Here is a 27,710-nt window from a genome sequence, read left to right as displayed (position 1 = left end):
CATCTCCCCTTGATGTGGGAGAATACAGAGATGCTCCTTAGGGTTCTGGAAACCACTCCTCGGGGTTCCGTGGAAGCTGCCCCTCAGGAGCTCTGGAGCGGTGGGGCCTCTCCCTCAGGGTTTCCCGCCTTCAGGACGCGCGCGCCTCCCCTGAGGGTTCGCATCTCTCAGCGGCACGAGCCTACCCTCAGGTGTTCGCCTCTCCATAGGTGCGCTCCCCTCAGCGACACAACTCCCCGCCCAGGTGTTCTGCCCCCTTAGGTGCGCTCTCTTCAGGGACACAACCCTCCCGTCAGGCATGCTCCTCTCCTCGGGTGCGCTCTCCTCAGTGATACGCACCTCACCCCTCAAGTACGCTCCCCCCTCCTCAGGTGTGCTCCCTCAGCGACACAATCCTTCTCTCAGGTGTACTTCTGTGCTCGGGTGTTCTCCCCTCAGGTGCGCTCCTTCCCACAGGTGCCCTCCCCTCAGCGTCGCGCACCGCCCCTCACGAGCCCGCCCCTCCCTCCCTTCCCCTCAGGCGCGTGCGCCTCCGGTGGCGGGGGTGGGGCCTCGCGTTCGAACGGCGGCGGGCGGAAAACATGGCGGGAGCGCGGGCTCTGCTCCGGCACTGCCCACTGCTGCTGCCGCAGGACCGCCACGGCACCGCCTACGAGGGCTTTGTCACTGCCCAGGTACCGCGGCCCAGGTGCCGCTCGGCCGGCGGACCTTACTCGGAGGGGGAGGGTGCTTCTCGTCCTGCAGGGTCTGGAGATGGGGACCGCTTCCCGCCGTGCCGGCTCTGAGAGGGGAGCGCTTCCCGGCTTGCCGAGGTTCCTGGCTGAGCCACCGGGAGTACGGATTGGGGAATGCCGTTTTCCTGCCCTGAGGGGTCCCGCCGTCGTCCCGCGGGTTTGCCCAGGGAATGGCGTCCTGCTGCCTCCTGGGCTGGGTTAGTTGTGCTGACAAAAGTGGTTTTGGGGCAAGGCTGAATGTGCCCGCGTTCAAGGCCCGTGGTAAAAGTTGACATAAATGACTGATGGTGGGTGTTTTCCTTTTATTTATTTGCTTGCGAGGCTTCAACTAAAGCGGCTGGCTGGTCCCTCGGGGTGTGTAAAACGCGGTGCAGGGGGCAGAGCAGCGCCTGGGGCAGGGTGAGGAGGATGCTCCCAACCCAGCTTTGCCACCACTTGACATTGTGCAGCGGTGGCTCCCTAAAATATCACATACACAGAGCTCTGAACGGGTGTATTTCAATTTAGAAATAGCGTGGGGGTTTGCTCCTCTAAGTAGATGGCAATAGCCATGAGCTGTGCCCACTAGCCATGTAGTTGACATTGAGATTGAAAAGAAGTCCTCTGCTTTAATTAGTTACTTTAGAGCATTTGCAGTCGGGTTCTGAATATCTCCAAGTACAGAGAGTGTTCAACCTCTTAGATGGCCTGTTACAGTCTCTGGTCCCCCCCTTTAACTATTAGTGAAGGTTTTTTTTATTCCGTTCAGGTGATATTTCCTGTATTCCTGTCAGTGTGTGTCACTCAGATCTGGCTGTACCTTCTTTAGTCTTTCCCTGATCCCTCTTTTCTCCAGGATGAACAGTCCAAGCTCCCTCAGGCTTTCCTGCCATGAGAGATGTTTTGAGCTCTTGGTCACCTTCAGAGTTTCTCCCTGGATTAACTCCAGTATGTCCATGCCTTGCTTGTGCTGGGGACAGTACTCCCAACTTGAAGGTGTGCTGAGCTGGAATAGGGTCTGGAATAAAAGTTTTAATATAAGTTTTCTGCCCCCTTTGCTTTGGGGCTTCACTGACTTTATTTCAGTTTTATTTTGATCATCCCATAGAGTAGTAGAAGGAGGACCTCCATAAGGACTGAAAATACAAGTAGCAGGGATGTAGAAGCTGTCCCATCCCATAGTGGATTGCACTAATAGGAAAAAAAAATAGTAAATTTATGTACTCGGGGCTGTTTCTATTTACAGTTCATAAAACTGCTGAAATGTGCTGTGGATCGGAGCCCAAGGTTCTTTTTAGTGTAGTTACTTTTATGATAAGTTGCTGTTTGGACTTTTACTGGAGTTGGAGACAATCTTTCATGAACAGTAGTGTGATTTGGATTAAATTATGTGTTTTGGTCTCATCCAGATTTGGATAAGGTTTATTTTTCTCCTGAAAGGTGTTATGTTTGCTTTATGAAATGTGAGGTACTGAAGAGATTTTACTAAATATTGTGATTTAAAGGTCAAGAGTATTTCAACTTCAGAATTAAAATCAACATTTTTTTGTGCCTGTCACTCATACTACTTTTTGTCCCTAAGGAAAGAGATTCTGAATAATATTCCTGTAAGACAGCAAAGACCAAGTTTCTTTCTTAGTAGCTGCTCTGATGGAAGAATCATTCCCACAAGTGTCTAATATTTTTCTTTTCTGACCTTCCTTTCCAATAAATATTTCTTTTCAAGGGTAGAGACTTCCACATTCGGATACTGCTACCAGTGGATTTGCAACTGAAAAATGCCAGGTAAGAGACTTTTATGATAGCAATTTTTAAGTGTGGTGTAACAAAGTTAATTTTGATAACAGCAATAATGGATATGAAAATGAGTTGGTTTTCTTTCCAATATCAGTGTTATTAATTAATTCTTACTGGTTTCAGCTTAACCTTGCAACAAAATCGCAAAACATCAGTGCTAATAAATGCTGACAATAAGCATTGCCTATATCAAAATATTTTGCTGTTAATTAAATTTGAAACATGTTGTAATTAATTGGGTGTATTTACATATGTGAAGCAATGTACTTGGGAAAAAATTATATTTTCTGTATAATCTATATTTTAAGATCATTTATATGTTGCCATGTGGGAAACAAAATCCTGTGCAAAGTCGAACATTTAAGCTATTATGTAAACAATTTAAGCAATGATGCTCTATAGATCTTTTTAACTTCCTTTTCTGTTTACTGTTTCTATGCATTAATTGTTATGACCCAGCTTTTCTTTAAAAGCTCTGTTCTTATTTCTGTGTTTATCCCAGCAGTATGCAGGAAGTGTGGTGAAAGTGGCTAATCCACATACATGGATGAGCCTTTAACTTTCTATTCCAAAATTCTGCTTAGGCCAAACTGGGAGCAGATGTGGTATTCCACAGCTCTATTACATTCTAGGTTGGGTAATTAAAACTTCGTTTCAGGTAACTTTGACATTTTCAGGTTATCACTTTTAAATATTAGTGTATTTTATGAAGTCACACTTGCTTGCAAGAATTATGTTGTTTTCGGCACAGAACGGGCTTTTGCAGGTTGATGCTGAATTTTTAATGGACTTTGGCATAGTGACATTTGGCAGAATTAAGTAACTTTGAAGACGAAACTCAAAGCAGTTTTGAAGTATTGTTTCCTTCATTTTTTTTCCAAGAAAAGCTGTTGTGTGTAGAAGGCTTTCTGCTGACTTTTAAAAATCATATACTGTGAATTTTAAATTTCTACAAAACTCTGTATGTCTAGGATAGAGTGCAGCTGGCATCTGAAGAAGATCCTGCATGGATATCGGCACCTTTTAAAGCAGGTATGCAAGTTTAAAACCACTTATTTAAATATTATTATTAAATAGTCTTAGATCTTTGTTTATAATGATTCTGAAAAGCTTGTACTCATACACCTATACCAAAAGGGTTAAAGAGCCAAGATTTGTTTATAAGTGCCTGAGGATTTACAAGTGTAATGAGAAATTGATGGAATTTATTAAGTAGTTATTTTTATTCAACTTTTTTTTTTTTTTTAGATCAGGCTACAACAATTTTTAATGAATTATGACATTTTACTGGAATTTTTCTTCACTTTCTTGATTAGTGACAGATTGTCTTTTATGATTTTTAAATAAAAATACTTTTATTTACTTTTTTACAAGTCATTTATAATGCAAAAGAGAGAATTCACGTCACCTATTAATAGACTCTTCATTTTTAGGATTAAATTTTATTGCAGTATCCAAAGGAAGCCTTGGAGTGAGGATACAGCAGCCTTGGAGTCCCAAAGAATACTTTGTTTCCAAGGAGGAACCTTTGCCATAGGTGTTGGTTGAAACACTGTATCTCATGGACCTGGTTCATAAATACCTAAATTAGTGGTGCCACCTGATACCAGGGGATGTTTCATTCTCAGTAAAGTTTCCTGGAAGTTCTCTTCTAAAATTGAAAAATTTAAACATGCGGTATACATTTGGTCTTTTTAATGTTTGGTTTGACAATACCAGAAAAACGGTTGAGCTGAAGCACCAGAAGTTATGAGTTGCAGAAAATTAACTAACCCTTTCTTTCCTCCAGAGGCTGCACAGCTGCCCAGATCTTGTCAGCTTTATGGTGGAGCTGAAAACTGTTTTGGTGAGTGGCAGAATATATGCGTGGGATATGGGATGCTCTTTAAGCTTTGGATTCTGCTTTCTGTTTTTTGCAGGTTTCTGTTCCATAGATTTATAGGTTTTTTTGGTTTTTAAGAAGAGGTGATTTTGTATATATGCTGTTCATGTAATAGCTGTATGAATATCCTTTAGGATTTTAAGTGACTGTATTCTTTGGAAGTGGAAGTGCTTCAAAAAATGTAAAATCCCAGCAAGGGATCTCAATGTAGAGCCATCCTCTTTACAGTGATTTTTCTCGGAATTATTATCTAGATGGTAAAGCAGGCTTGTAATTATACAATGGGTTATACAGTCAGTGGATTGCTGAAGGTGCTTTCATCTGTCTCGCAATTTGACAATAAATGCAGAAAGCTCTTTTTTTTTCCCCCCTAACATTTCAGAGGCTGCTCTTTATTCTTCTTTTAAAAGTTTTTTCAGGTCTGGGATTGAAGAATAGCAAACCCTTTAATAAACAGGAAACTGGGAATTCTTATCGATTACTAAAACATTATTCAATGAGCATTCTTGCTGATGAGTACTTCATCCAATCTACTTTACTTTAGGAATAAAACACAGGAAGTATTCTTCAAAACTGCAGCAGAAGTTCCCCCTGGCATTACACTGCTGCTCTGCTGTGCTTGGAGTAGGCCTAAATAAGTATGACTATTTTGGAATATTTTGTAATAGTTATTCCAATCTATTTGCCCATGTGCATAAGCACTCGGAAAATGAGAATGAAGTGCAAATATAATTTATTCAAAATAGCAAAATACTGATCCTCAGTTACTGCAGAGAATGAAAATGCTGACGGTGCTGTGGGAGAACTGGGCAGAAATGATTGTTAAACTTGTCTTATAAATTATATTTTTGTTTAAATTTATTACATTTTAAATTATTAATAATCTTATTCTAAATGTATGTGTTCTCCAAGTATAATTTTTAACTTAAATGCACTTTTAGAGAACAAGTAGCACAACACAACTGAAACACATGCTTAGGGCTCATTTTTCACAGTAATGTTAGCTTTTTGATAGAAACTTCTTTTTGAGGTATTATTACATTCTTGATGAGTGTCTGTACCAAAACTTACACTAAGGGATCCTGTAATGTTAAAACTGAGAAACTGATTTTGTTTTTTCATTGCTATGTAAACTTCATATGTATATATATATGTGTGTGTATGTATATATAATATGGGGAATAGCATAGATTTGTTGTCTTTTGTGGCAGTGGATCCCAGGAGACAGCTGTGTGCTTAACAGAACCTTCTTTTGAAATGTTCTTTCAGTCAAGATGCTTGACTTCAAATTTATTAACTGAAAAAGAGACACATTTGATATTTGCATCTGAAGACTCCATTGTCAACATCTGTGGGTTTTTTTTTAAATTGCAGATGTTTTTATTACTGGTATCTGAAGTAATTTACCAAACAGCTTCTTTGTCTGCTTTAGCTGGAGGCTATAACAAAACAAATGCAGTGTACAGTTAATTTTACATAAGCTTAATATTTCTGAATGAATTGCAAAAATCGTGTGGCTAAATAGATGCAAAAATATTGAAATTGCTCTTAATTATGTTTTTAATGTTCTTTTAAACAGGAAATTGCCTTAAAGAACACACAAGACCTGCACATCCCACGGCCTCCAGAATACTACTCCTGTCTTGTCAGAGATCTAGAAATACTGGGCTGGAATAGGTATGATTATTTTAGTTCTTAGCAAACATCATCTTTAGAATATCTATTCCTCTTTTGTATTTGAGAGTCAGATGTATCAAATGTACTTGTTCCATTCATTTACCCTATTCAGAAACTGATTTTGCTTTATTTTTAAATTAAAAGCAGCCAACAAACCTGTATCAACAAAAGGGATATTTTCTGTCTTACATAACTGAGCTGAAAGATGAGACATTACTAAGAAATAATTTATTTTTTTGACCTATAAACTACTGGCATATTAAACATATTTAACATTAGTATTTATAATTCTCTTTTCCCTGTTTTGTACAGCTGGTTGTGACTATTCCTATAGATTATGGTTGATCATCATTTACCTTTATGCTTTCATAAAAACATTTTATACTTTTTTTTTAATTAGAATAATGATTTTTTAAAGAACCTGCTCTTTATAGCACAAGGGTTTTCTTAAAGGAATTTATTATTTATTCCACAGAAAGGTAAATCTACCCAAAAAATTCATGAGCAGAGGGGAGAATGTGAAAAACTCTCCACCCAAAACTTTAACAAGTGTATATTGTGCTAAATGAAAGATAGAAGCCTTAGGCATAAGAACAGTTTTGAGTTTTCCCACCTTATTTCTATATAGATAAACAACATGTGATTAAGTGGGAATTTGCTTTGAAGGCTTTTATTTAAAGATTTAAAACACCCTTGTGAAATCAGCTGAAGTTTTTGTCTGTGCTTTCCATTGTTAATATGTAAATGTGCCGTACTCTATTTAAATTTCACAGGCTCAGGTCTGAGAATATTAGGTAAAATTTCTTAAACACATGGGAAATAAATTTTAAATTGTTTGCTCTCCCAAAATGGAAAAATAACCAAAGCACCAACCAACCCCCCACCCCCTCCCAAATCTTGAAAAGGGTTGGTGATGTCAGTCATTAATCAAAGGACTACGCTGCACATAGGGCATCACATTGGGTTTACTCTGACTTGGAAGGAAAATAACCTGGGCAGCAACGTGGAGTCCATTAGCAAGTCACACCTTTGATTTCAGAGTGCTTGTAACACTAAAGGGACTCTCTAAGAAAGCCTCTTAACTGAGACTCATTTTGAGTTGTGGGTGATGCTTTATTTGCATGGCAGTTAAGAACAGCCTGCAATAATCTTTCAGCAGAACTTCCTGTGCTTGGGGCTGGTGGTGAGGAGCAAACACTGCGCACACCTTGAGCTTTATTTAATGATTTTTCTTAGGAAAAACCCTCATTCCTAGCAAGTTTTGGATCATGCTGGAAGTTGACTGTGCCCAAATCCAACTGAAAAATTGAAGGATTTGGGCTGGGGAGAGAAAGATACTATTGCAGGAGTAAAGTCATAGGAAAGGCTCTTCTAATACTTCCCCTTAATCAAGCTGGTTGAGTCAGTGACAGTGTCCTGGAAAGGCAACTTATCAACTGCAAAACACCTGTAGGAGTCTTATCACCCTCATGGGGATTCATAAAGGTTGCTAGTATCTCTTAAGTCCATTATTGTCTCAAATCTCAAAGCTCTTCTGCGTGGTACTTTCCCATTTGTTTCATCCAAAGTATCTTCTCCTCTTTCCTTCTCCACTTCCAGGCAATCCTGCCTGGTCCTGTACTCTGTCATTTGTGTGTCACGCTGGACTTCAGTGATTAACCTGAGGCTTTCCATCCATCTTTATGCTGATTCCTTTTATTCCTTTCTTTTTTTTTTTTCGTGTGATAAAATGAAGGAGCCTACAGAGGAATAAAAGTCTGCATAAGTGACATATCACCTATGTACACAATTCCTTATGTGTTTATACAAAAAGTGTGATTTTTAAACTAAAAGAACCCATACTTTTCCTATAAGTGAAGATTGAAGTGGTCTGAACAAGATGAATGTCAGAACAGGTAAAATTCCAGACACCTTGGCAGCATCTCTTTAATTTTTTTTTGTTTTGTTTTCCTTTGCTGTGGGTCTTTGCAGCACAGTGCTGCAGGCACCAGTTGTGCTTTGCTCTGGATACTGCTGCATTTTACACTGCAGTATCCATTCTGGGCCTTAGCTGCTGCTTTAGGAATTCCCCAGCACAGGAGGCAGTAGATAGAGAGATGGTATAGAGATATTTTCTCATCTTTATAAAACTGATACACTTCTGAGATAAAGTTGGAACAAAGCAGGAGTAATAATTTTTTTTCCCTCAGTTAGAGGAAGAATTCTCCAGTTCTTTCTAAGTATATAAAGTTTAACTGGCTCCAGTTGAATTACACTTTTATCAAGAGTTGCCTTTCTTTCAGCTGTTGTGGAGAAATACTCCCAGAAATCTGCAGGTCTCTGTAATATTGCATTAATCATCATTAGACATGAAATAGTCTCTCTCCCCCTTCTAACTACCTCTACTGCTTTTTTCCAGCTGTATTTTTCAGTTCCTTCCTATTGAGACTATTTCATTTATGTAGATAATTTTTTTCTTTTCACTTCTTCCTAGGGATGTGCACCCCCTTAGTGCGCATCTACTTTTTGTTCCACAAGGCTCTGCAATTCTGTTGCTAGTTTCACTTGAGAGAACCATGTCACTTTTCTAGTATGTAGTGGCTTAAAAAAATAAATGTTGTGTAGGTCAGCAAGCACATGCTCGCTCTGAACTCTGTTAGGCCTTTCCATCAGTCTGGGTGATAAGTTGTGCAATTATCTTGGACTGCTTTTTATCTTTACACAGGAATGACATAGTAAAAATGCCAAAATATCCACATGCCCAGTTTACTGGTAAATATATGGGGAGGTTTGAACCTTTTTGGCAGTTGTTGAAGCTACTAAGCAGAATCCACCTTCAGAGAACAATCTGTTTTACCATTGTATCCATCTTCATTGTGCTGGGAGACACAAACCAGTGACATCTTAAGAGATTCAGGAGTTTTAAAACTTACTCACATTTAGTATGTACTTTCTGCATGCTAGGGTGGATGAATACAGTGTAAAACTGTCATGAAATGAAGGCAAATCATCATAAATAACTCATTTTGTACCTGTTTGGGTACTACTTTCTGCAGAAAATCGATTTCAGAATATGAACCAATATGCACTGAATTTCCCACAATAATAGTGTTGATAATAAAAGAGGACCTCATTGAAGAGAAAAGCAAATCAAGAGCATAAAAGTCTCATAGAGTAAGAAAGTGCAGAAATGGATCAAAGATTTGACAGGAAGTTTAATGTGTGCATAAGTAGAGGCTGACAGGAACATGCTGTGTGTGTCAAAGGTTCCAGTGATGGAAAACTGAAACACGGTGCTCACTGACCACAGCGTGAGCCCTGACACACGTTGTAAATAACCCAGAGATATATGACTGCATTAAGCACTAGGCTGGTGTATTAACAGCAGTAAATCTGCAGCAGCAGAAATGCTTGGCATATTTGTAACAGACTAATCAGAGGATTGCAGACCTATCAGACTTCTTGCAGGGCTCTGAGAGTTTTTTCTCTTCCAGAGTGGCCTATGTGGACACTGGGCTGACCACAGTCAAGTTAAAAGCTGAAGACTCTTGTGGTCGACAGCATCTCATCACTCTCAAGTTAAATGCAAAGGTAAATTGATGTGGGACAAAATATCGTGAGGCCTCCTTGAAATAAATCAATTTTCCTTAGTTCATTAGGATTTTAGAGGGTTGGTTTGTTTGCTGGTGTGTCTGTTCTGCAAGGTAATAGGTTAGTTAACTTTTTTGAGAGTTTTCAGACTAACTCTATTTAAAATTAATATTGGATCATGGTTATCTGTTAGATGCAACTGTGCATCACATGAAAAACACTTTGATATTGCACTCATTTTACTGGATTACAGACAAAGCCATCTGGGAGACGTTGCTTCATTATCACTCCATCCAGAGACTATGCATAGAACAAGAATTAGAGGATGTTGGGTTGGTTATTAACAAGTCTTGCTGTTAAAGTCAGAGACGTAAAGATTTATGAAAAACTGAAGTCAGTCAGAAAAATTATTCCTTTTCAGTCTAAATAAATGTCTCATTTTGACAGTACTTGCAAATCAAACCCATGGCATTTGCAGAAACAGAAGACTTTTAATTCTTCCTGGTACTTATCACCGATCTCACATTACAACATTTCTACGTAGAATGTCTCATTTCAAGGCATAAATCTCTCATCAGAGACTGTGAATATCTAGGCTGTGTGGAGACAATTGCATGGCAATAGCTGTTGTCTTCAGAAAATCAGTCCAGGGGAAAAGGATCTAAAAGTGTCTGGGTGTTGTTGTTTGGGACTATCTGTGGTCCATCATCTCGAGTTATCATCTTGAAAGCGTGAGGAGGGGACACAGCATTGTAGGATTAAATCCCACTTTCACAGTCATTCTGTTTTCCCTTACAAACCAGGAGTTTTTTAGTCTTACATAATATGAACAAGCTTTACCTTTGAAGGGGAAAAGGAGGGGAAAAATACTGTTTGGGAATGAGGGCTGCTCAAGTGGCTTTTTAAAGAGTAAAACTGTTCTACATGCAGAGAATAATGAGTGCATAATTAATTTGCTAGTCAGTCCATTATTAAATACACTGATGGAAAAAAATCCATCAGGAAGTACAATTATGGTCTATTTAACTTGCAAGGAGAGAAACCAGGCTGTGTTGTTTATAACGGATAAATACAATGTTTTGTTTGATGCTAGGAATTAGGTGCAGCCTATTGCCCTAAGGTTTTCTTGCTCCTAGGCCAACAGAAAAGTGTTTTTCTGTTTGAAAGTATAAAAATGCAGAAAAAAATTAGAGTGCAATATTCATTTTTCCCAAGCAGCTGCCCTGGTCAAACACTGACACTTGTACATTGGCTGTATCTGTTCAGCCTTAACTTAGCATTGTCCTGAGAGAATGGAGATTGCTATTTGCTGTCCTTGTAAGAGCTTGTGGGGGTTATTTGATAGTTGAAATAGCTGAATACACCTCATAGCAGAAGACAGCACCATCTAACAACTAAAGATGTATGTAATAAAAAGATAAGATTATCAGACTTGTCTGTTTTACTACGTAATCATCCTTTTCCTCTTTTTTTTTTTAGGTTTTTTTTTTCATTTTGTTTCAAGTGTTTTTGATGGTGAAGGATCAGTTGCTGGTCCTTTTTAAACCATGTCTGGCATTTAAACTTGCCAGACAAAATTTGTGTGTGAAACATTGTTTTGGTGACATGGGGATTTGATTTGCTTTCATACACACAGACATTAAATTTGAGAAGACTTGGCTGAAGTATTTTTTGGGAAGGAATTTCTTTTGATAATGTGCTTTAATGAAAGTGTGTTTATTTTTGTTGTGCTGTTTCTTTGATTAAGATCGGTGCATGAGCGTTTCAGACCCCAAGTCTTCAAATAGGCCACTGCAAGGATTTGACTGTCGTGTAGTAATTAAGACACTTTGGTAATTATCTGAATGATCTGGCAAGGAGTATGAAAATGCTTTCTCTAGATAAAGTTAGCTGCATGCTCAGTATAAATATTGTATTTAATAATTGCTTAAATTGTCCTAAAGAATAATAGGGTGATTTTCTGAAACACACATTTGATTGTAACTGTAAGAAGATAAGGTGTCATGGAGTTATCAAACCTTATATAGCTTCTTTTTTTTTAGTGCAGCCTTTTAAAAATTTTTCTTATTGATATCTCTTAATTTGGAATGAGGATTTGTTTTAATTTTGGGTCTATATTCATTCATCTCCTTCTAAATTGTTAAGTACTCTAGATTACTTTCAGTTTCAAAACAAAATGTTGCCAATCAGAACAAATAGTTTACCTTAAATGAAAATTGCATCTTGACTCATGGAGGGGTTGTTTGATTTTTAAACTTTACTTTCCAATATGTATAATTGAGAAATTTTTAAAAAATACTTCATGCTTTGTTTCTTAAGGTTTCTTTAATGTTCCTTTGTGACCACTGAACACACAAAATTGTGCTTCTCCTCCCTTTACTAAATACTGGTATATGAAACATTTACGTGCAGCCTTCTTAAAATGATAATTAACATTCATAACTATTCCTGAAAATGCTTTACATACTGTTTCCTCACAGAGCCAAGTTCTCAAGATGCTTGAAGTGCTCATATTTTGTTATCAAATTTGGCAGCTGAATATCAGTCTGACTTTACATCACTAAGGAAAAAAAACCCAAAAAGACAAGCAAACTGACTTTTCTTTTCCTCCCTCAGTATCCCACAGAACCACCAGATTGCTTTGTAGATTTTCCTGTTCCATTTGCTGTTTCCTGGATGCCACAGGTAACTACTGGACTAGGCAGCTTTTTAAAATAAAAATATATATGCAATGGAGGCATGGTAACAAGGGGCTGTGTTTGGTTTTTAACTCCAGTTTTTTTCCCTGTGTGCATTTTATTTCTGTACATGCTCGTGAAAATGCAGTAGCACTGAACTCCATATTCCTTATTGTAGCACCTTAAATATCTTCCTTGCCATGAGATATTCCTTGGATGTTGTATGTACTGGTTGGGGGTTTTTTTAAGCTGTTCATATGACTGAAAATTCTCTATGAATTATGGTGGGAAAGAGTAAAGGAAGTGAAATGTAAAAAAAAATATTGTCTTCTAGAAAAGAAACACCTTCTAAAGATGACAGACTTTGAAAAAAGGAGTTGGTTGTTCTATAGAGTTTTCCCCACTTTATTAAAGACTTTTCATAACTTAATAAAACCTTTCCAGTTATAATCAACACAGGAAGTATTTAATGAAATCCTGATTACTTAATTTAACTGATATTGGCACTATAAAGGTCCACATTGTCTTCTGTGGGTCTCTCGCATTATTTAATGTACCTTTTATCCTGAATGCAAACATGTGGGCTTTATGAAATGAATTTAAATGTGACCACTCAGATACAAGTTAATTTGAAGTATATGTAGAAAATAGTTGATACTTAATTTAATTTAAATTAAGAAAATAGATTTTACATAAATGATTGCATCTGATAATTCTAATTCTCACAAGGGTTTCTACCCAGCAGTAAATACTAAAGTTACATAGGGAACATGGCTGGGAGGTTACAGCAGGATGTATTTCAACTGGATATATAATTTTTCTGCCGATCTCAAGGTACTGTGTGTCACCTCAGACCCGCTAATATGGAGAGGAAATAACTGCAAGAATCAACCACTGCAAATGAAAAATATATTTATTTATGTAATTTTAGGTTTTGATTCTCTGACATGGTTTGAAACAGTTTAAGTAAATGTTTTCCCCTTAAATTTCACTGGAATCTCTACACTCTGGCCAGGGTTTCAAGTGCTGTTTTCAACCTCAAACTTAATACATACATTCAACAATGTTTTATTAATTTTACAGCCTTGCAATTGATGTTGCCTCAAATTAACAACATTTCAAACATCCCTGACAGTGACTGCTTCTCTGTGTTTACTGTTAGTAATTTTAAAGATGGACTCGTGTTTTAATAAAATGTTCTGGAAAAACCTGACATGGAGCAGCCTTTGACAAGTTAAAAATGGGGGTGGATATACTGATATTGGCACTGCATCTGAGGAAAAACCCTCTGTTAAAAATAGAACACTCTGATGCTTAAAATGTTTTTACAGTTAGAATTACCTGGGGACTATTTGAAAATGTGAACAAAAGGTGTTTGTGTGTGAGTGAGGAGCCTGTTTTGAAATCATGAGACACTAATTCCAGCTGTAGAGAGCCTGCTCTAATCCTGAACCAAATACCAGCAGACAGAAATGCTTTAGCTGTACAGCAGCTTTTGCAAATTGACCTTATGTGTGTGGGTGACATGAACCCAGCACTTGTGGGGACAAATGGCTTTGGTAATTGTGTAAATTGTGTTTATTTTCCAAATGTGTGGAAATCACTGCAGCAAGCAGCCCTCACACCGTGATAAAATACGGGTTATGCTTAGATAATGCTGCAACACCACTAGTAGCAGAATTCAGCAGGTACTCAAGTGCATGAAAAATTTGTTTCCTAAAAGGGAAAAAGAACAGGCTACATCTCTTCTCTAGTGAAATAATGTGGTGTTTTGGTCCCAGTTGGTCTTAAACTTTTAATATTATGCCTTTAAAGTATAAATTGACAAGGCTTAACTAAATTGGTGCAATGGCACCATTAGAATATAAACTCCTATGAAAGAAAATATAACTAGATTGTAGGTAATTGATTTTTCTTTCCCACCCCCTGTGTGTGCTGCTGCCTATTTCAGGCATATGGATTTTAAACTTGAGGGGTTGTTGGTCTTTTTTTCCTTCTTTTTTTTTTTTTTTCCCTTGCGGATAATAATAGACATGGCTTTATGGCATCCATATTAAAAATGGGTAATTTTCCTTATGGTCCCTGTCTTCCTGCTGGGTTGATAATGTTTTGATGTATTTTTCTTTTGCTCTGATGAGAGGTCTGCCGCTGCTGCTCTGACATATTCATTTGGATGAATAATTATAACTTGCACAATGTCAAGCTGAAGATGGTGGGGTTTTGTGCGTCATGACAAGCCCAGTAGCCAGTGCAGGTGTCTCACAGCATGAGCAGCAACAGCCAGTGGATTCTGGCTCAGAGGAGACATTTTAGAGTAGTAAGAAATGAGCACCAAGGGCAATGCTGCTGCTGCTGCTCCTGTTCTAAGTGCCAAATAAATGCAGAGTGCTTCTCAATGACAAGTGCAAGAACATCTACTTATTTCTGTTAAAACCTTTTTCTAAAGAACCAGATAAATGTGCTGTCTCCAGTTTTAGCACACACTGGAAGTGCAGTTCTGCAGAATCAGGGTGTCTCATGTCACGGTAAGGTTTCCAGACTGACCACTGCCCACCTGGCTGGCTACATGAAGGTCATGGGAGTGGAAATTAATGACTAATGAGGTCGTGCAGCAGCCGGCAAGGAAACGGGAATGCAAGGTGCAGAAGGTGGAGTGGTGGGAATGAGATTATTCTTGGGTTATTTAGATGAGAACACAATAAAAAGCATCGTAATTTTATGCTTTTTCTTGGCAAAGGAACTTCACAGGCACCAGCTGTAAATGCAGAAAATGGAGATGGTTGACAAGACACTTTATAAAGATTTCAGGCTTGTGTCTTGGCTTGATTTCTGTTAAGGAGAAGGGAAATTGTTAAACTGCTGTTGGTGAGAAACTGTTTCCAAACAAATCTAAGGAATCATAAATTCTTCAGGCTATCTCTTTTCCATCTAATTACTGTTTGCTTTGTTAAGGTGTATTTTATTTACGAATTCATGAAGGGCAAGAAGGTAATTGCACCTTTACTTTAGGCTATTTCACCTTTTCTATTAGTGGGCTTTGCAGTTGTTTTAATTTAGGATAAGCAAATTTTGTGTTAGGAAGAATTTTAGCCAGAAAAACCTCAGAATAAAGATTGAATTTTTATCTGTTTTTGAAAAATAATTTGCAATCAATTGTTCTGTATTTATCTTAATTAGAACCGTTTTTACTACCATTTGATTACTATTATTTCATCCAGGATTTGGAGCAGATGCTTGAAATTTGGCAGAACAGCCCTATAGGTTACAGTACTTCTTAGAAGTTCCTGAAAGGCTTCATTGGTTTTATGGCTGGCACAGACTTGAGATTTTCTCTTTATTCTTCCCTGCCTCTGTGGCTCTAGAAATAAGAACCAAGAATAAAGTGACATTTTTTTTCCCATTGCTTTGATTGGAGGGAATGGTGTATGGGCAATAAGGGTGGACTTGGGAGAATGTTTGAATTGAAGGAAGAAAGGAATTGGCATGAGGAGACCATAGTGATGAGGTGGAGATTAGAGTGCAGAGGATAGAAATGCAAATAAAAATGTTGAGAAATCACACGATACTTTCCTGGTAAAAGAGAAGGTGTGTTCCCCTCGGAGACAGGGAGGTCCAGAGTATCTGGTTTTCCCTGGACAAAGTCAGCGATGTAAATGGATGTGGGATCCGTGGAGTCTGGTAACACAGAGGTGACACTGGGGTCCCAGAAACTGGGACCCATCAAAGCTAGTGTGCTTATGGAGGAACCAGTTGGCTTTGTGAGTGGTTTTACAGCCAGGGTGAGCAGCATTGTCAGTCTGAATGATGAATGTCTTATTTTCCAAAGGATTTTGACATATTTCCACAAATTCTAACTCATTTGTGCAAGGGGGACCATGAAACAGAGTTTGTGCTCTTCGACATTATTAACAGTGGCCTTGGTGCAATTTACACCAAAGAAAAGTGTGATCTCAGGGTGCTCTAAAAGTGCTGGGCAGTCACCAAAAATTAGTTTGTTAATCAAATAAAAAGGAATCTTGGAGTTTTCATGGTTTGCATGACAAGCAGGTGATGTATTTAAATAGCTATAGATGCATTTATGTATATAGCAGGAGACAGCTGGCAACATCAGTGAAGCATGCAAATAAGATCAAATGAACAGTGTAGAAAAAAAAATTTAACTACCTTTTTAAGGAACATTATTGAAAAATTACAATTAGTATTAAAATTAATTGGATTTTAAAACTTATCTGTGGGTTACAATCCCTTGATGTTTCTTTTTTCTAGTGCAACCCTTTGAATTCCCAGAAGATAAAGATAAAAATGATTATTAGAGGATTTATCTGTATGCGATACAGAAAAATGTAAAAAACCAAAATGGAAAGCAACTGTTGCAAGTACCAGAAAATTATGCTATTAATTTAAGTGTCATCAGACCACAAAAGATCACATTTCAGGACTGTGTGAAAATTATTAAAATACTGGAAATAATAGTACTTAAGATAAAGATACTATACTCTAAGATGTGGTTAAGTGACTGACACTATTATATCACTTCAGGTATTATAAAAGTAACAAAATGCTTTTAAAGATAATAAGCGTTACATTTTGAGATTGGCAGAATTCACACTTTTCTGCTTAGGTGCTTTCCTACTTTAATATAATTTAACAACAGGAGGAAATAATGTAGCATTTCATTTCCAAGCTACGCCAATTCTTTCTAAAATACACATGCACAAAATATAAAAAGTTATTACGTAGAAAAATTCTATTTCTTCATCTGAGAACACTCCAATAATTTGCTGCTCTTTGTCAGGTGAGAAAGGAAAAACAGAATCACTACAGATTAAAGGAAACCATCCCTTCTGTATTTTGTTTAATTCATAGAAAAATACCTGTCTGAGAACAGAATGTTTAAATTGCTTTTTCTTTTGAAACTCAGTATATCTGAAATCTATCCCTCTCTGGACATCTGTACCTGCAAAGGGTTCACTTGACCGCCAAGTATTTTCTCCTCTTGCAGAAATCTTTTCTTGGGGAAATGGTGACTTCTTTTTGCCCACTGATGATTTCAAAAGATTTCTTTTGCATTGCTGTCCTGTATATTGTCCTGTTTAATGAAAGATATTTCTGTTTCCATGTAATCCATGGAAAGCCCCCAGGTGTAATCCTCTGCCTATTAGATGGTTTCTCCTTGTTTACAGGGTTTGAAAGCTGATCTTAAGCACCTGTTTTTATACTGCTTAATTTTGAGATAATGATGAGGTTGTTGGGTGATATTCCGTGTTTTATGCTGTCACCATATACTGGGACACACACATGGATTTCAACACTCCTTAAATGAATAAATTAGTTTTTAAATATTCTCTCATGCTGCTGGTGGAAACTCAATGAAATCTTGACTTTCTTGTTTTCTTAGAACTCCTTAATAGACATTTACAATCAGTTCCTGGTAGCCTTGGAGTCACTGAAGGAATTCTGGGATGCCCTTGATGAAATTGATGGGAAGACATGGGTGCTTGAGCCAGAAAATCCCACACGGAGTGCTACAACCAGAAGAATTGCAATAGGTAGGAAAAGATTTAAATGGATACAATGGATCTGAGAAGTGAAAACTCAGGGAGCTGTTTTGTTCTGCTGGTCTCATCCGATGGTGCTTCTTTGGGTTTGGGAAAGGAAACGCAGCACTTAAAACCAAAGACAGAACTCTTTTGCTTATTAAAAAAATAACTTTCCATAACAGAATGCTGATCCTATTTGGGAAATTCATTACAATTTTCTGTTGTCAGATAAATGAAGATTTCTGCAGGAAAACCTTGTGTATTTGCAAATTATGCACATGGAACTGTCAACAGCTGAGCACTTGCATGGTAACCCTAGAGAAATCAGTATTTGTAAAAAATCAGCTTAGGTGAAGCCCTTATGTCAATCACAAATTCCAGATTTTTAAACTTTAGATTCATCCTATCCTGGAGTGAAAAGGAATATTAGAGTGTAGCCCAAGGGGAAAAAGGGGGGTTAAAGGAGGCAAGGGGAAAGGACAAAGAAATAAAAGAGAAGAAATGAGGCTCCCCTGTTAACTACCTGAAAATGTACCTCAGTTTATATGCTGATGTCTGGCATTTTAAGGTCTTAATATACATAGGAAAAAGAATTTTATAATTACATGTGTAAAATAAGGAGTTGTAATTGCAACTGTCAGAGGCTGGAAATGTTGGGGGGATGTTATCTTTGCCAGGAAAGTGCTGATTTTTAGCCCTTCACCGAATCCACATCACCAATAGCAAATTGTAGAAATGTGAGAATACAGAGTAGACCCACGCTGTCCCTGACAGCTGTAGAGGGAGGAGCTGGAGGGGAGCTGCTTTCATGGGAGTGGAGGAATGGACAGGAAAAGTTCAGCAAGTGGCTGCAATGACTTGGGTCAGACACCACTTTGTGTGCAGTCAGGGGAGCTTTGTCCTGGTCCTGCTGCCCTTTTGCCACAGGCCAAGAAAAAAGGAAGAAGAGCCTCAAAATAGCCTTGGAGCAGCTGAGCAGAGGAAGGACAGGGCTTTGAGCCCTTTCATTCCCACCTCTTTAAGGATGGGAAGCTTAACACAACTTTAATTACAGGAAAGGTTAGGTTTCACCTGTGTTTGTTCAGAAGAGACTGCTGTGATGTTTTGGAGCTGAAGCCAGAGAACCACTGAGCTGCTTACCTCTGGGGAACAGAGCCCTTCCAGGGATGGTGGGGTGTCCTGTGAAGCCAAATATTTGCTGTTTCAAAAGCACAGCATTGTTGTCTAGGTCCTGGAGTTTGCTGGGGAGGGGACTAACTTCTGCTGCTTAATATTGGGTTTGGGCTTCTCTTTTTGACTATGAAAGATAAAGATAAATTATTAAGTTCCATGTCTCTACCTTTAAAGTTTCACCAAGATTTTGGATGGATCTTGTCATCTAGCTTGGGTTGATAACATTTATTTCTGAATAAGTGTAAATGTTAAGCCAAGTCTAAAAGAAACACAAACCTGGCAGGTTTTTTTAATCAGTTGCTATTTTTAATTACAGTTTGTGGCAATGTAAATATTTGATATACACTGATATTTTGTACAATCATTGGGATACCTCCCAACTTTATTATTTATCCTAATGAAACCCAGCCTGAGTCAACCAATTTAAAACTATTTTATAAAATGGTTCCTTTTACAAATCCTTGACTATAAAGCTTCCCCATGGCCTTGCTTGCTCCTTGCAGAGAGCAATGTCTCAGTGAACATAGAGGTAGATCCTCGCCACCCAAACATGCTTCCAGAGTGTTATTTCCTTGGAGCAGATCACGGTAAGGCAGCAAATTCCACTTGTTTCTCCTCTGGATTCGGATCTCTGATCCAATCCCCTACCTAAAGGGAGGTTCCCTGGGGTGATGCCATTTTTCCTGTCTGTTTGCAGAAGTGAACCCTCTCAGAACTAAACTCAACAACAACATACACTTGTGGTGAGTGTCTCTGGTAAAGCAGGCCAGAAACCCAAATGGTGTTTGTCATTCCTTTTGTGGATTTTTCTCTCCCCCTCTCCATCCACAGGGATCCGGAAATCAGTTTGTTACAAAACTTGAGAGAGCTCCTAGAAATTGATTTTCCATCTCGTGCTGTGTTGGAAAAAAGCGTAAGTTGGTTTTGGTTAACAATCAGTCATTATTGCTGAATAAGTCACATTTAAATAGTCACTTTCTAAGAGCTAGGGACAACCACGAACTTCTGAAAGGTAATTGGATTAATACATAGTCACAAGGACTCCTAAACTTCAAGCAACAGTTGTCGGAGCTTGTTAACCTTTGATTAGAGGTGCGCACTTCCCTGTGGCCTTCAGAGCAGCGAGGCCATCAATAAAAGGCTCCACTATTAAAACAAAAAGAGGAAGTTCCAGAGTGGCTAATGAGATGTGGAAAATCCAAACATTCTGTTATGGATGTTGATGACTTCAGTTCTAATTAGGTGTAGCTGTTTAGAGGGGACAAGAGGCCACCCAAATCCTGGTACATTTCAAACAACCTGGGAATTAATTTTTGACAATGCCTTAACACTGTATTACAAGGTTTGCTTTCACTCAGGAAGCTTCTAAATTAAGATCTGACTGAGGGTTTGTGTCTAATGTCAAATCGTAATGACAAATCATAGTGGTTAATAAACAAAAGATGCCCAAAAGTATGAAAATGCTTGTTGAATGAGATGTAATTCAGTAAGGGGATGCAACATAACCCAGTCAAGTCTTGCATGTCTGGAACCCAGTGTCACTTTATGCCTTTGTGACATAAATGTATACATCTTAAAGGCAAAAAATAGTAATTCCAGCCAACAAAAACTGCAAAAACATAAACCCAGTTGAAGGTGTTTGTGTGGCAGCAGCCCAGCCTTTCCTTTCAGCTGCGCTGTTGTGTTGCAGGACTTTGCCAAGGACTGTGGGATCTGCTACGCCTATCGGCTGGATGGCAGCGTGCCTGACCAAGTGTGTGACGACCCTCGCTGTGGGCAGCCCTTCCACCAGGCCTGTCTCTATGAGGTAAAGTGACCAATGGCACAAACCGCTCAGTAGCTCTGGCACATGCTGGACAACACGCCCTGTCCACTTAATGTTCCTTATGGGCTCTTGCTTAATGCAGAATTGATGGCAGTCACTTGTCCTGTCACCCCCATTTCCTGCGTTTGCTCTCTGGGAAAGGCAACCACTGTCTGACTTTGCATGCACCCTGGCAGGTGTTCATCAGCTGAACTCTTGTAATTAATAGATGTTTCTTAAATTGGAGATGAAACCAATGTGACTTTTAACCCACTTCTTGTGTTGCAGTGGCTACAAGGCCTTCCTACTAGCAGACAGAGTTTTAATGTCATCTTTGGTGAATGTCCCTATTGTAATAAGGTAAGGAAATCCAAGGAGTAGGAGTGAACTAGAGTGGAAAGGGCAAATGTGTCAATGTTTAACTAAAGGTTTTCTGACACAGTGTAAAGACAGCCCCACACTAATGCCAGAGTAATTAAAGACCACACTCCATTGTATTTAATGATACTTTTTTAATGCTGTAACAAAAGGTTCAGTTAAAAACAACAAAAAGAATCTCAACGTTTATAACAGAAACCAGCACAAATAGTTCTGAGAATCCATTACTATTGAGTGCAGATGAGAACTTGCCTGTATAAGGCCAACACTGACAGGATTATTTTAAAATTTCTTTTTACAGCCTCTGACACTGAAATCTTCAATAAGGAAACTCTAGGGAAAAACTGCATGGTGGAAGCACCGCTGCACTCCCACTGAAGACAGGGGAACAGCAACATTAAAGCAGATACAAGGACAGGACAATGAGCAGCAGAAGCATCAGAACAGCTGCAGTGTAGGGGTAGGTTTCATCAGCAAATGCCAGCCTAAGCACAGCGGAGAGAGAGGGATGAGTGGTGTCAGCACCAGCCTGGGATGCTGCTGCAGGAACTGGAGTTACAAGGTGATTGTGTTTCTTTCGGGATTCTGAGACTATTCTGTAGGGGTCAAACGGTGGCAGCTCTCTTGCAGTGTCTTCCTGCAGGAGGAAAAAAAAGCTGTGATTATAAAGCTAATATGAAGTGAGATGTGAATCAAAAATACAGAGATGCCATTGAGGTATTTAAGTTATCCTAGAGAAAGCATTACAATTCTTACAAAGTCTTACCTCTGGAATTTGCACTTGTATGGATAGTGTAGGGGGAGTGTGTATAACATAAGGCATGGTTAAACACCTCCTAAAGCGACATCTATATTTACTATTGAAGTCTACAGCTGAAAATCTTCTCTATCTTCAACTTGTTTCCCAAAACATTTAATATATTCAGTCTTTCCTGTGTTCCTGCTAATAAAGGTTTATCCTGGAAACTTGAGACATGATTTTAAGTGTGAATGTGCTGGTTTGGTTTGTGTAAGTTTTGCATTTCACAGTGAAGCTGAACTTCTGCCCATCACAAGGAGCATAAACTGGTAAAGTGGGGCTTGTTCTGGCTGGCCAGGAGTGCCTGGGCTGTTCTACATCTCTCCAGCAGCAATGCTGTCCTTGGCCAGCCTCCACCTCTGAAAGGGATACACAAACACTACACTCCCCCTTCTCACTTAGCCAAGCCTTGACTCACTTTTCCACTGTCCCTTAGCACCAGGGACAGCCTTGGTTTCCTAGAGAGCTTTCCACTAAGCTCCTGATTTATGTGAGAGGAATTGAGAGGAATTCTGCAAAATGAAGCTAAGAGAATCCTGCCTTTTTTCCTTTTCCACTTTCTCATCTGAATGGCTTAAATGCTATCTGGCACCCATTTAAAGCCCCCCTAGTATGCAGAATATTCAGTGAATACCACAGAATGGTTCTACGTGGTAACAGCACTGTTTAATCCTATTTCAATAGCAGCTTTTCCATTAGAAAAACTAAATCCAAACAAATATAATTGAACTAGCAGCCTAGTGACTGGTCCCTTTTCTGCAAAATCTTTACAGTTGAGGACTAGCAAGAAACACTGGGATGCCTTCCTATTCCCCTGGTGGCAGCCAAAACATCTCCCAGGATGGTTCTGCTCACCACTGTCCTGCCTGGTGCTCTCAGGTACAGCTGTGCTTTTGCTTCCCTCTCCCAGCTTGTACCGGAGTCTCCAGGCAGTGATGATCAGACTGGTTGAAGCAAAGAATTTCAGATTAATCATAAAGCTACCTTTAAAGTTGCATTTTTGTGCTCATTGGAAACTGTCCTCATTTAACAAAGTTATTTATTTATATGAAAGGAAACCAGGGTGGAATCCCCTCTCTAAAATACACCAGAGCTCCAGAGAACAGGAGCACAGGGTAATCACTGAGAGAGAATGGTGCTGTATTATTTGTACTAAAACTGGTTAATTTTTTCATTTTTTTTCCTGTTGTACAGTTTAAGAGTAAGATTGAAACTATTAATTCAGTCCTTTTATGCACTGAATTAACAGTAATAGTCAAGGTGAGTTTATTAACTGCTAAAATCCTCTCATGTAAGACTCAGAATTTAAGGACTTAAGTAACCAGCACAATGAAATTTTCCACTACACAGAGAAGGAAACTACTGAACTAAGTTTCTACCAAGCAAACACCAGGGTCCACAAAGGGAGATAGAGTTGGGAAATTACAATCTGCATCCACATGCAGGGCTTTGCTCTGCAGTTACACAAACTGCAGTGGTAGCTGGCCAATAGAACATTCAGGCAATTACCCACAAACCTTTAGTGTTCGTGGCAAACAGTTTGCATACACACAGTTGAGGCTTCAAGGGGTTTTTGGAACTCCTGTTTCTAGAAAAGCTGATCTTTCCTTTTCAAGGCACTGTGACTGTTCTATGGTAACACCACACCCCTCACCTTTTTTGGGTGCTCAGGCTCCTGCCATGTAGTGTAAAATCCAAGTGGCTTCTCTTCCACCTGGAGCTGCTGCTGTGTTCCCCGGGTGCAGGGCCTGCTTAGGCAGTTGGAGAGGTCCCCATGCCCTGTGTCTTCCTTCTGCTGCACTGGTTTTGGAGAAGGCTGGGGCAAGGGAGCCTGCTGAGTTACAGACAGTAACTCTCTGTGCTGAAAGGAATTCAATGAGTTCAGTGTTACCCGAGGTAACTGGGAGCTTGTGACAGAGCCCTTGGCTGTTTTCCAGCCCTGTTCCTCCTCACCCACCCCAAGAGACAGACATGGAGCTAATGAACAGGGAGATTTGGGTGGTGCTGCAGCACCCCAATCCTCACCTGCTGCAGCTCTGCTTGTGGAGCCTTCCTCCTCCTTGTATTTGGCTTTCCTTCTCCCGGGAACTGTGTGCCTGTCACCCCCCCACAAACTTTGTTTTGACAGGCAGGTTCTTCACCTTCTGACTTTTCTCCCTTCCGCTGAGCTGGTTTTGGTGGAGGCTTTGGGAGGCGAACCTGGGGTGCACAGTAAGCATTTTGTACACTGAAAAAAAGCCCATATTTCACACAGAAAAAGAATGATCTTCACCATCTATACACACCTGAAATAACTGCATCACTTTCCAAACAGGACTTAAAGCTAAGTTCCAAAAGTGAAAATAAGTGGATTTACACCTAAAAATTACCATATTTCATCCTAATAAAATTACAAGTTGGCACTAATGCAATTATTTTGGGTCTGATTTCTACAAGATCAAGCAAGCAGTGACCTGGCTTTCCACCCACTTTCACCCCACTTTTGCCCCAACATCAGCACTTTCACTGTAGGGGGAAAAGCTGAAAATATTTACCCAGGGTCAAAAGATCTGGTAAACAAATTTGGGAATTAATGCGAATAATATTCTATCACCTCTCTCTGGTGTGCAGTTGGAACTAAGAATCAGGATGTAGCCACTGCTACACTTCTTAGGCCACCTCAAGATTAGACTGAGATACTATACAGGGAGCGATTTCCTAAAACCCATGCAATCCTCTTCACATCATCAAGGAGCTGGTGCTACACGAGTTGTTCACTGCTCTCAGAAGGGAATTAACCCTAAATCCCCTCATTTTCTGTGAGCCAAACTGGTACAGGAGGAATATGAGCAGCTGGAGTCAGATCCCGTTCACAAGCAACAAATGAGGAGACACTGGCTTGTTTGCAGTGGCTCCCACTATTCCAATGCTGTCTCTTCAATGAGAGAAGTGTTTGGTGAAGAAAAGGAGAGGGAGAGGGAAAGGGAATGCTGAGATGAAGAGTCAGGCCTAGGATCACTACAGGCATTGGGAAGAGCTGCACTGGGAAAAGATGCATTGGGAAGAGCCTGCCTGTCAACCAGCACTGTCAGGGCTGCAGCATCAAGTGCACCAGGCCACTGAAACATTGCACTTTCTGAAAATAGCAATAAATTTCAAGACAGTTCAGTTACCTGCCCTCTCTACTTGTATTTAAGTACTCCTTAGATCCTTTGAATAAGCCTGAAATTGTCTTTCTGCAGCTGTTTTGCAGCAAGTGTTTAGAGGAAACTGGCTGAAGGAACAGGCTGCAGTAATACACAGGTGATCTTGGTGTTCTCACTCTTACAAGAAGTGAGACACTCAACATTACAGATTGCCCTGAGAAAGTGCTGACAGGTGCCAAGATTTAGTAACACCCAGGTATTCCCTCTGATCCCCTTCCTGGCCATCAAACCCAATCCCACAGAACCCTGCAGCACAGGAATGGTGATAACAGAGACTCCTCAGCCAGGGATTTTACAAGGGGGTGTGACTTGCAAGTATCCAGTGCTGTAGCAACTCCTGCAGCCTGCAAGATTGAAACCACCTTTTGTGCCACACACTGTTGAGTCTTTGACCAGGCTTAAGAAGGAAATAGATTTACTGTTTAGTGTTGGACTCCAAGAAATCAAAGACTCCTGTGAAAGAGAGATCCAGCAGGATCAGGGATCAGCTGGAGATCAGTTAACAGCTACCTGATGCTCCGAGTCAGTTCACAAAACAGTGCAAACTTAAAAAAACTTCTCAAATGAGTGAGGGCACAGTGCTCACCATCACAACCATACAAGTCCTGTCACCAAAACAGCTTTTGGGTTTGTCAAAATGGAAAAAAAAAAGGGGGGGGGGGGGCAAAATCAGAAAAGTCAATAGAAGTGCTAAGCTAAGTATCTGTAATTACCAAGATCAAAACCCAGTGCCTTTTCATTAAACGTGAACTTTTGTTCTGCCTTCCACAATACATAAATAGTGCTGACAATTGGTTTGTGAGGCACTTGCTACAATAAAATCTAATTGTATCATGAGAGAAAGGTGACAATCAGGAGATCATGAAAAAATTACATATTCTCACTGGTGGTTAATTAGCCATGCAAAACCCCCTCAAACAGATACTCTCTTCTATTAGGAATGATTACTATGCAGGCCTACAGATGTCAATACCACAGTCATTCAAATACTTCTTTCCCTACTAATTGAAGGTTGTAAAGCTCTGGTGCCAAGGTTTTGCTTCCAAAGAGCTAATTTATGACTAGAAGGATATTTTATGTCTTCAGTTGCAGCAGCTACAAAACTCAGCAAATCAGAACCATCTGTGCACTGATACTTGAATCACCACTCATCTCGCAGCCTATCAGTCACATTAGTTTGCATCCTGCATTCTTGGCTCATGCACACTTGTGATGGTCCAAAGTTCACCAGGAATATTAAAAATGGATGGGACCCTGACCCTGCCTTATTGCACGTGCCCCAGAGCCCTGCACAGGGCTGCTGCATATGGACACTTTCACAGGAACAACAGAACTGGCATTTCCCAGCAAAACTGCTAATTACCTCCCTCTATGCTTAGGGAAGCTGGGCTTTATGAACTTAGAACACTGAAGGAAAATAGCACAGGAGAGCTGTCACTTGGAAAATCCTGTGCCAGTGCACACCAACAGCACAGCTAAAGCCACAGGAACATCTCCACACCACAGAAGGATAAAGGCAAATGACAAAGAACAGCCTGAAAGCAAGAAAATTAATTAAATGCTGTCACTGATAAAGGTAACTCTGCTTTTAATCTGGGACGAAGGAAAAACCTGGCATCCAGGCTTGTCTTCAAGATGTTAGTGAACAAAGTCCTTGACTTCCCCATTATCCTGAAAGTAAATCATTCTCCACAGACCTACTGCTTTGAAGTGAGAGCCTGTGGGTCAAAAGGACTCATGGCAGTTCTTCCTCCTTGAGGGTTGACATTCCACTTTTTAGCAAAGCCAGGGGAAACAGGAATTAACAAACATGGTGCATTTAAGGCAGAAGAACTGCTGTGTCAGTCTCATTCTGAGCGCTTTAACTATTTCCTCCTCTCCAACAGGAGCTGTCAGAAATGATCCCAGGAGCTGTCTCACTCACTCTGGATGCCTTAGCAGTGTGGTGATTCCGTGTGCACACTGCCACTGTGGAAAATTCCAGAGGGCCATCGTAGCGCATCCCACTTGACTCCAGGCCATCCAGCAGGATTTTCTTCAGCACTTGATACTTTGGCTTCTCAGCGTAAGCTAAGCCAGAAACAGAGGCCAGAAACTTGGCTATTTCACCTGTAGAGCAGATTTGACTGTGAATTTTACTGAGTGCAACCCCAGAAGTTCAGAAAGGATCTCATTCCAACACAGATGCCAATCCTCCGCTGCCAAACAAGACAACACAATTTCAGCTGAAGGCACACTCAAAACACAGAACTGACAATGTCTTGTCTTTTTGGGAGGAGAAAAGGAAAAGACAGACTTGGATAAACAAGCCAGACTTGAAGTGCTCCATCTTGTTATGTTCATGCACTAATTCCCACAGCATTGACAGTTATCCAAGGATAAAAATGAAAATGCTTTATCAACAAGTATTGATAGTTCTGTGTAAAAAGAGAAAAATCTTTGCTAAATAACCATATTCCTTTAAATATTAATTACTCTGGACAGTATTATTTAATCTGCATAAATACTGGGAAT

At 39.7% G+C, this 27,710-nt stretch overlaps 2 protein-coding genes across 4 annotated transcripts in view; one reads left to right on the top strand and one right to left on the bottom strand.

The window, feature by feature from the left end:
- Positions 1–446: 446 nt before the first annotated feature.
- On the top strand, positions 447–21,549 carry FANCL (FA complementation group L). 3 transcript variants are annotated; one of them, XM_062489421.1, is made up of 16 exons: positions 582–674; positions 2,440–2,498; positions 3,482–3,542; positions 4,300–4,356; positions 5,972–6,069; positions 9,543–9,639; positions 12,256–12,340; positions 13,541–13,581; positions 13,711–13,713; positions 17,716–17,866; positions 19,534–19,617; positions 19,728–19,773; positions 19,862–19,943; positions 20,721–20,837; positions 21,123–21,194; positions 21,514–21,549. In XM_062489421.1, the coding sequence occupies exons 1-16, from the start codon at positions 582–584 to the stop codon at positions 21,547–21,549; spliced, it is 1,182 nt and encodes a 393-aa protein (XP_062345405.1). The 3 variants fall into 3 exon arrangements, with proteins under 3 accessions (XP_062345407.1, XP_062345405.1, XP_062345406.1); XM_062489423.1 differs by lacking the exons at positions 13,541–13,581; positions 13,711–13,713 and having other exon boundaries at positions 447–674; positions 12,256–12,324; XM_062489422.1 differs by lacking the exons at positions 13,541–13,581; positions 13,711–13,713 and having other exon boundaries at positions 12,256–12,337; positions 17,714–17,866.
- A 60-nt stretch (positions 21,550–21,609) lies between these two features.
- VRK2 (VRK serine/threonine kinase 2) overlaps positions 21,610–27,710 on the bottom strand; it is a 36,196-nt gene continuing 30,095 nt past the window's right edge. The window contains exons 10-13 of the mRNA XM_062489420.1: positions 27,121–27,305; positions 24,037–24,210; positions 23,666–23,872; positions 21,610–21,849 (exon numbers count right to left, since the gene is read on the bottom strand). Coding sequence (XP_062345404.1) covers positions 21,610–21,849; positions 23,666–23,872; positions 24,037–24,210; positions 27,121–27,305 — 806 coding nt within the window. The remainder of the gene's footprint in view (positions 21,850–23,665; positions 23,873–24,036; positions 24,211–27,120; positions 27,306–27,710) is intronic.

Source organism: Cinclus cinclus, chromosome 3, assembly GCF_963662255.1.
Source record: "Cinclus cinclus chromosome 3, bCinCin1.1, whole genome shotgun sequence".
NCBI classification, from domain to species: domain Eukaryota; kingdom Metazoa; phylum Chordata; class Aves; order Passeriformes; family Cinclidae; genus Cinclus; species Cinclus cinclus.
The sequence above is the reverse complement of the archived record's forward strand: the minus strand, read 5'-3'. Positions and strand labels throughout refer to the sequence as shown.

Excerpts from the sequence above, each read along its gene's own strand:
- FANCL (XM_062489421.1), top strand. The coding sequence starts at position 582 with ATGGCGGGAGCGCGGGCTCTGCTCCGGCACTGCCCACTGCTGCTGCCG. Across the intron at positions 3,543-4,299 it reads ATCGGCACCTTTTAAAGCAG|AGGCTGCACAGCTGCCCAGA; the intron begins GTATGCAAGTTT and ends TCTTTCCTCCAG. Across the intron at positions 6,070-9,542 it reads GAAATACTGGGCTGGAATAG|AGTGGCCTATGTGGACACTG; the intron begins GTATGATTATTT and ends TTTCTCTTCCAG.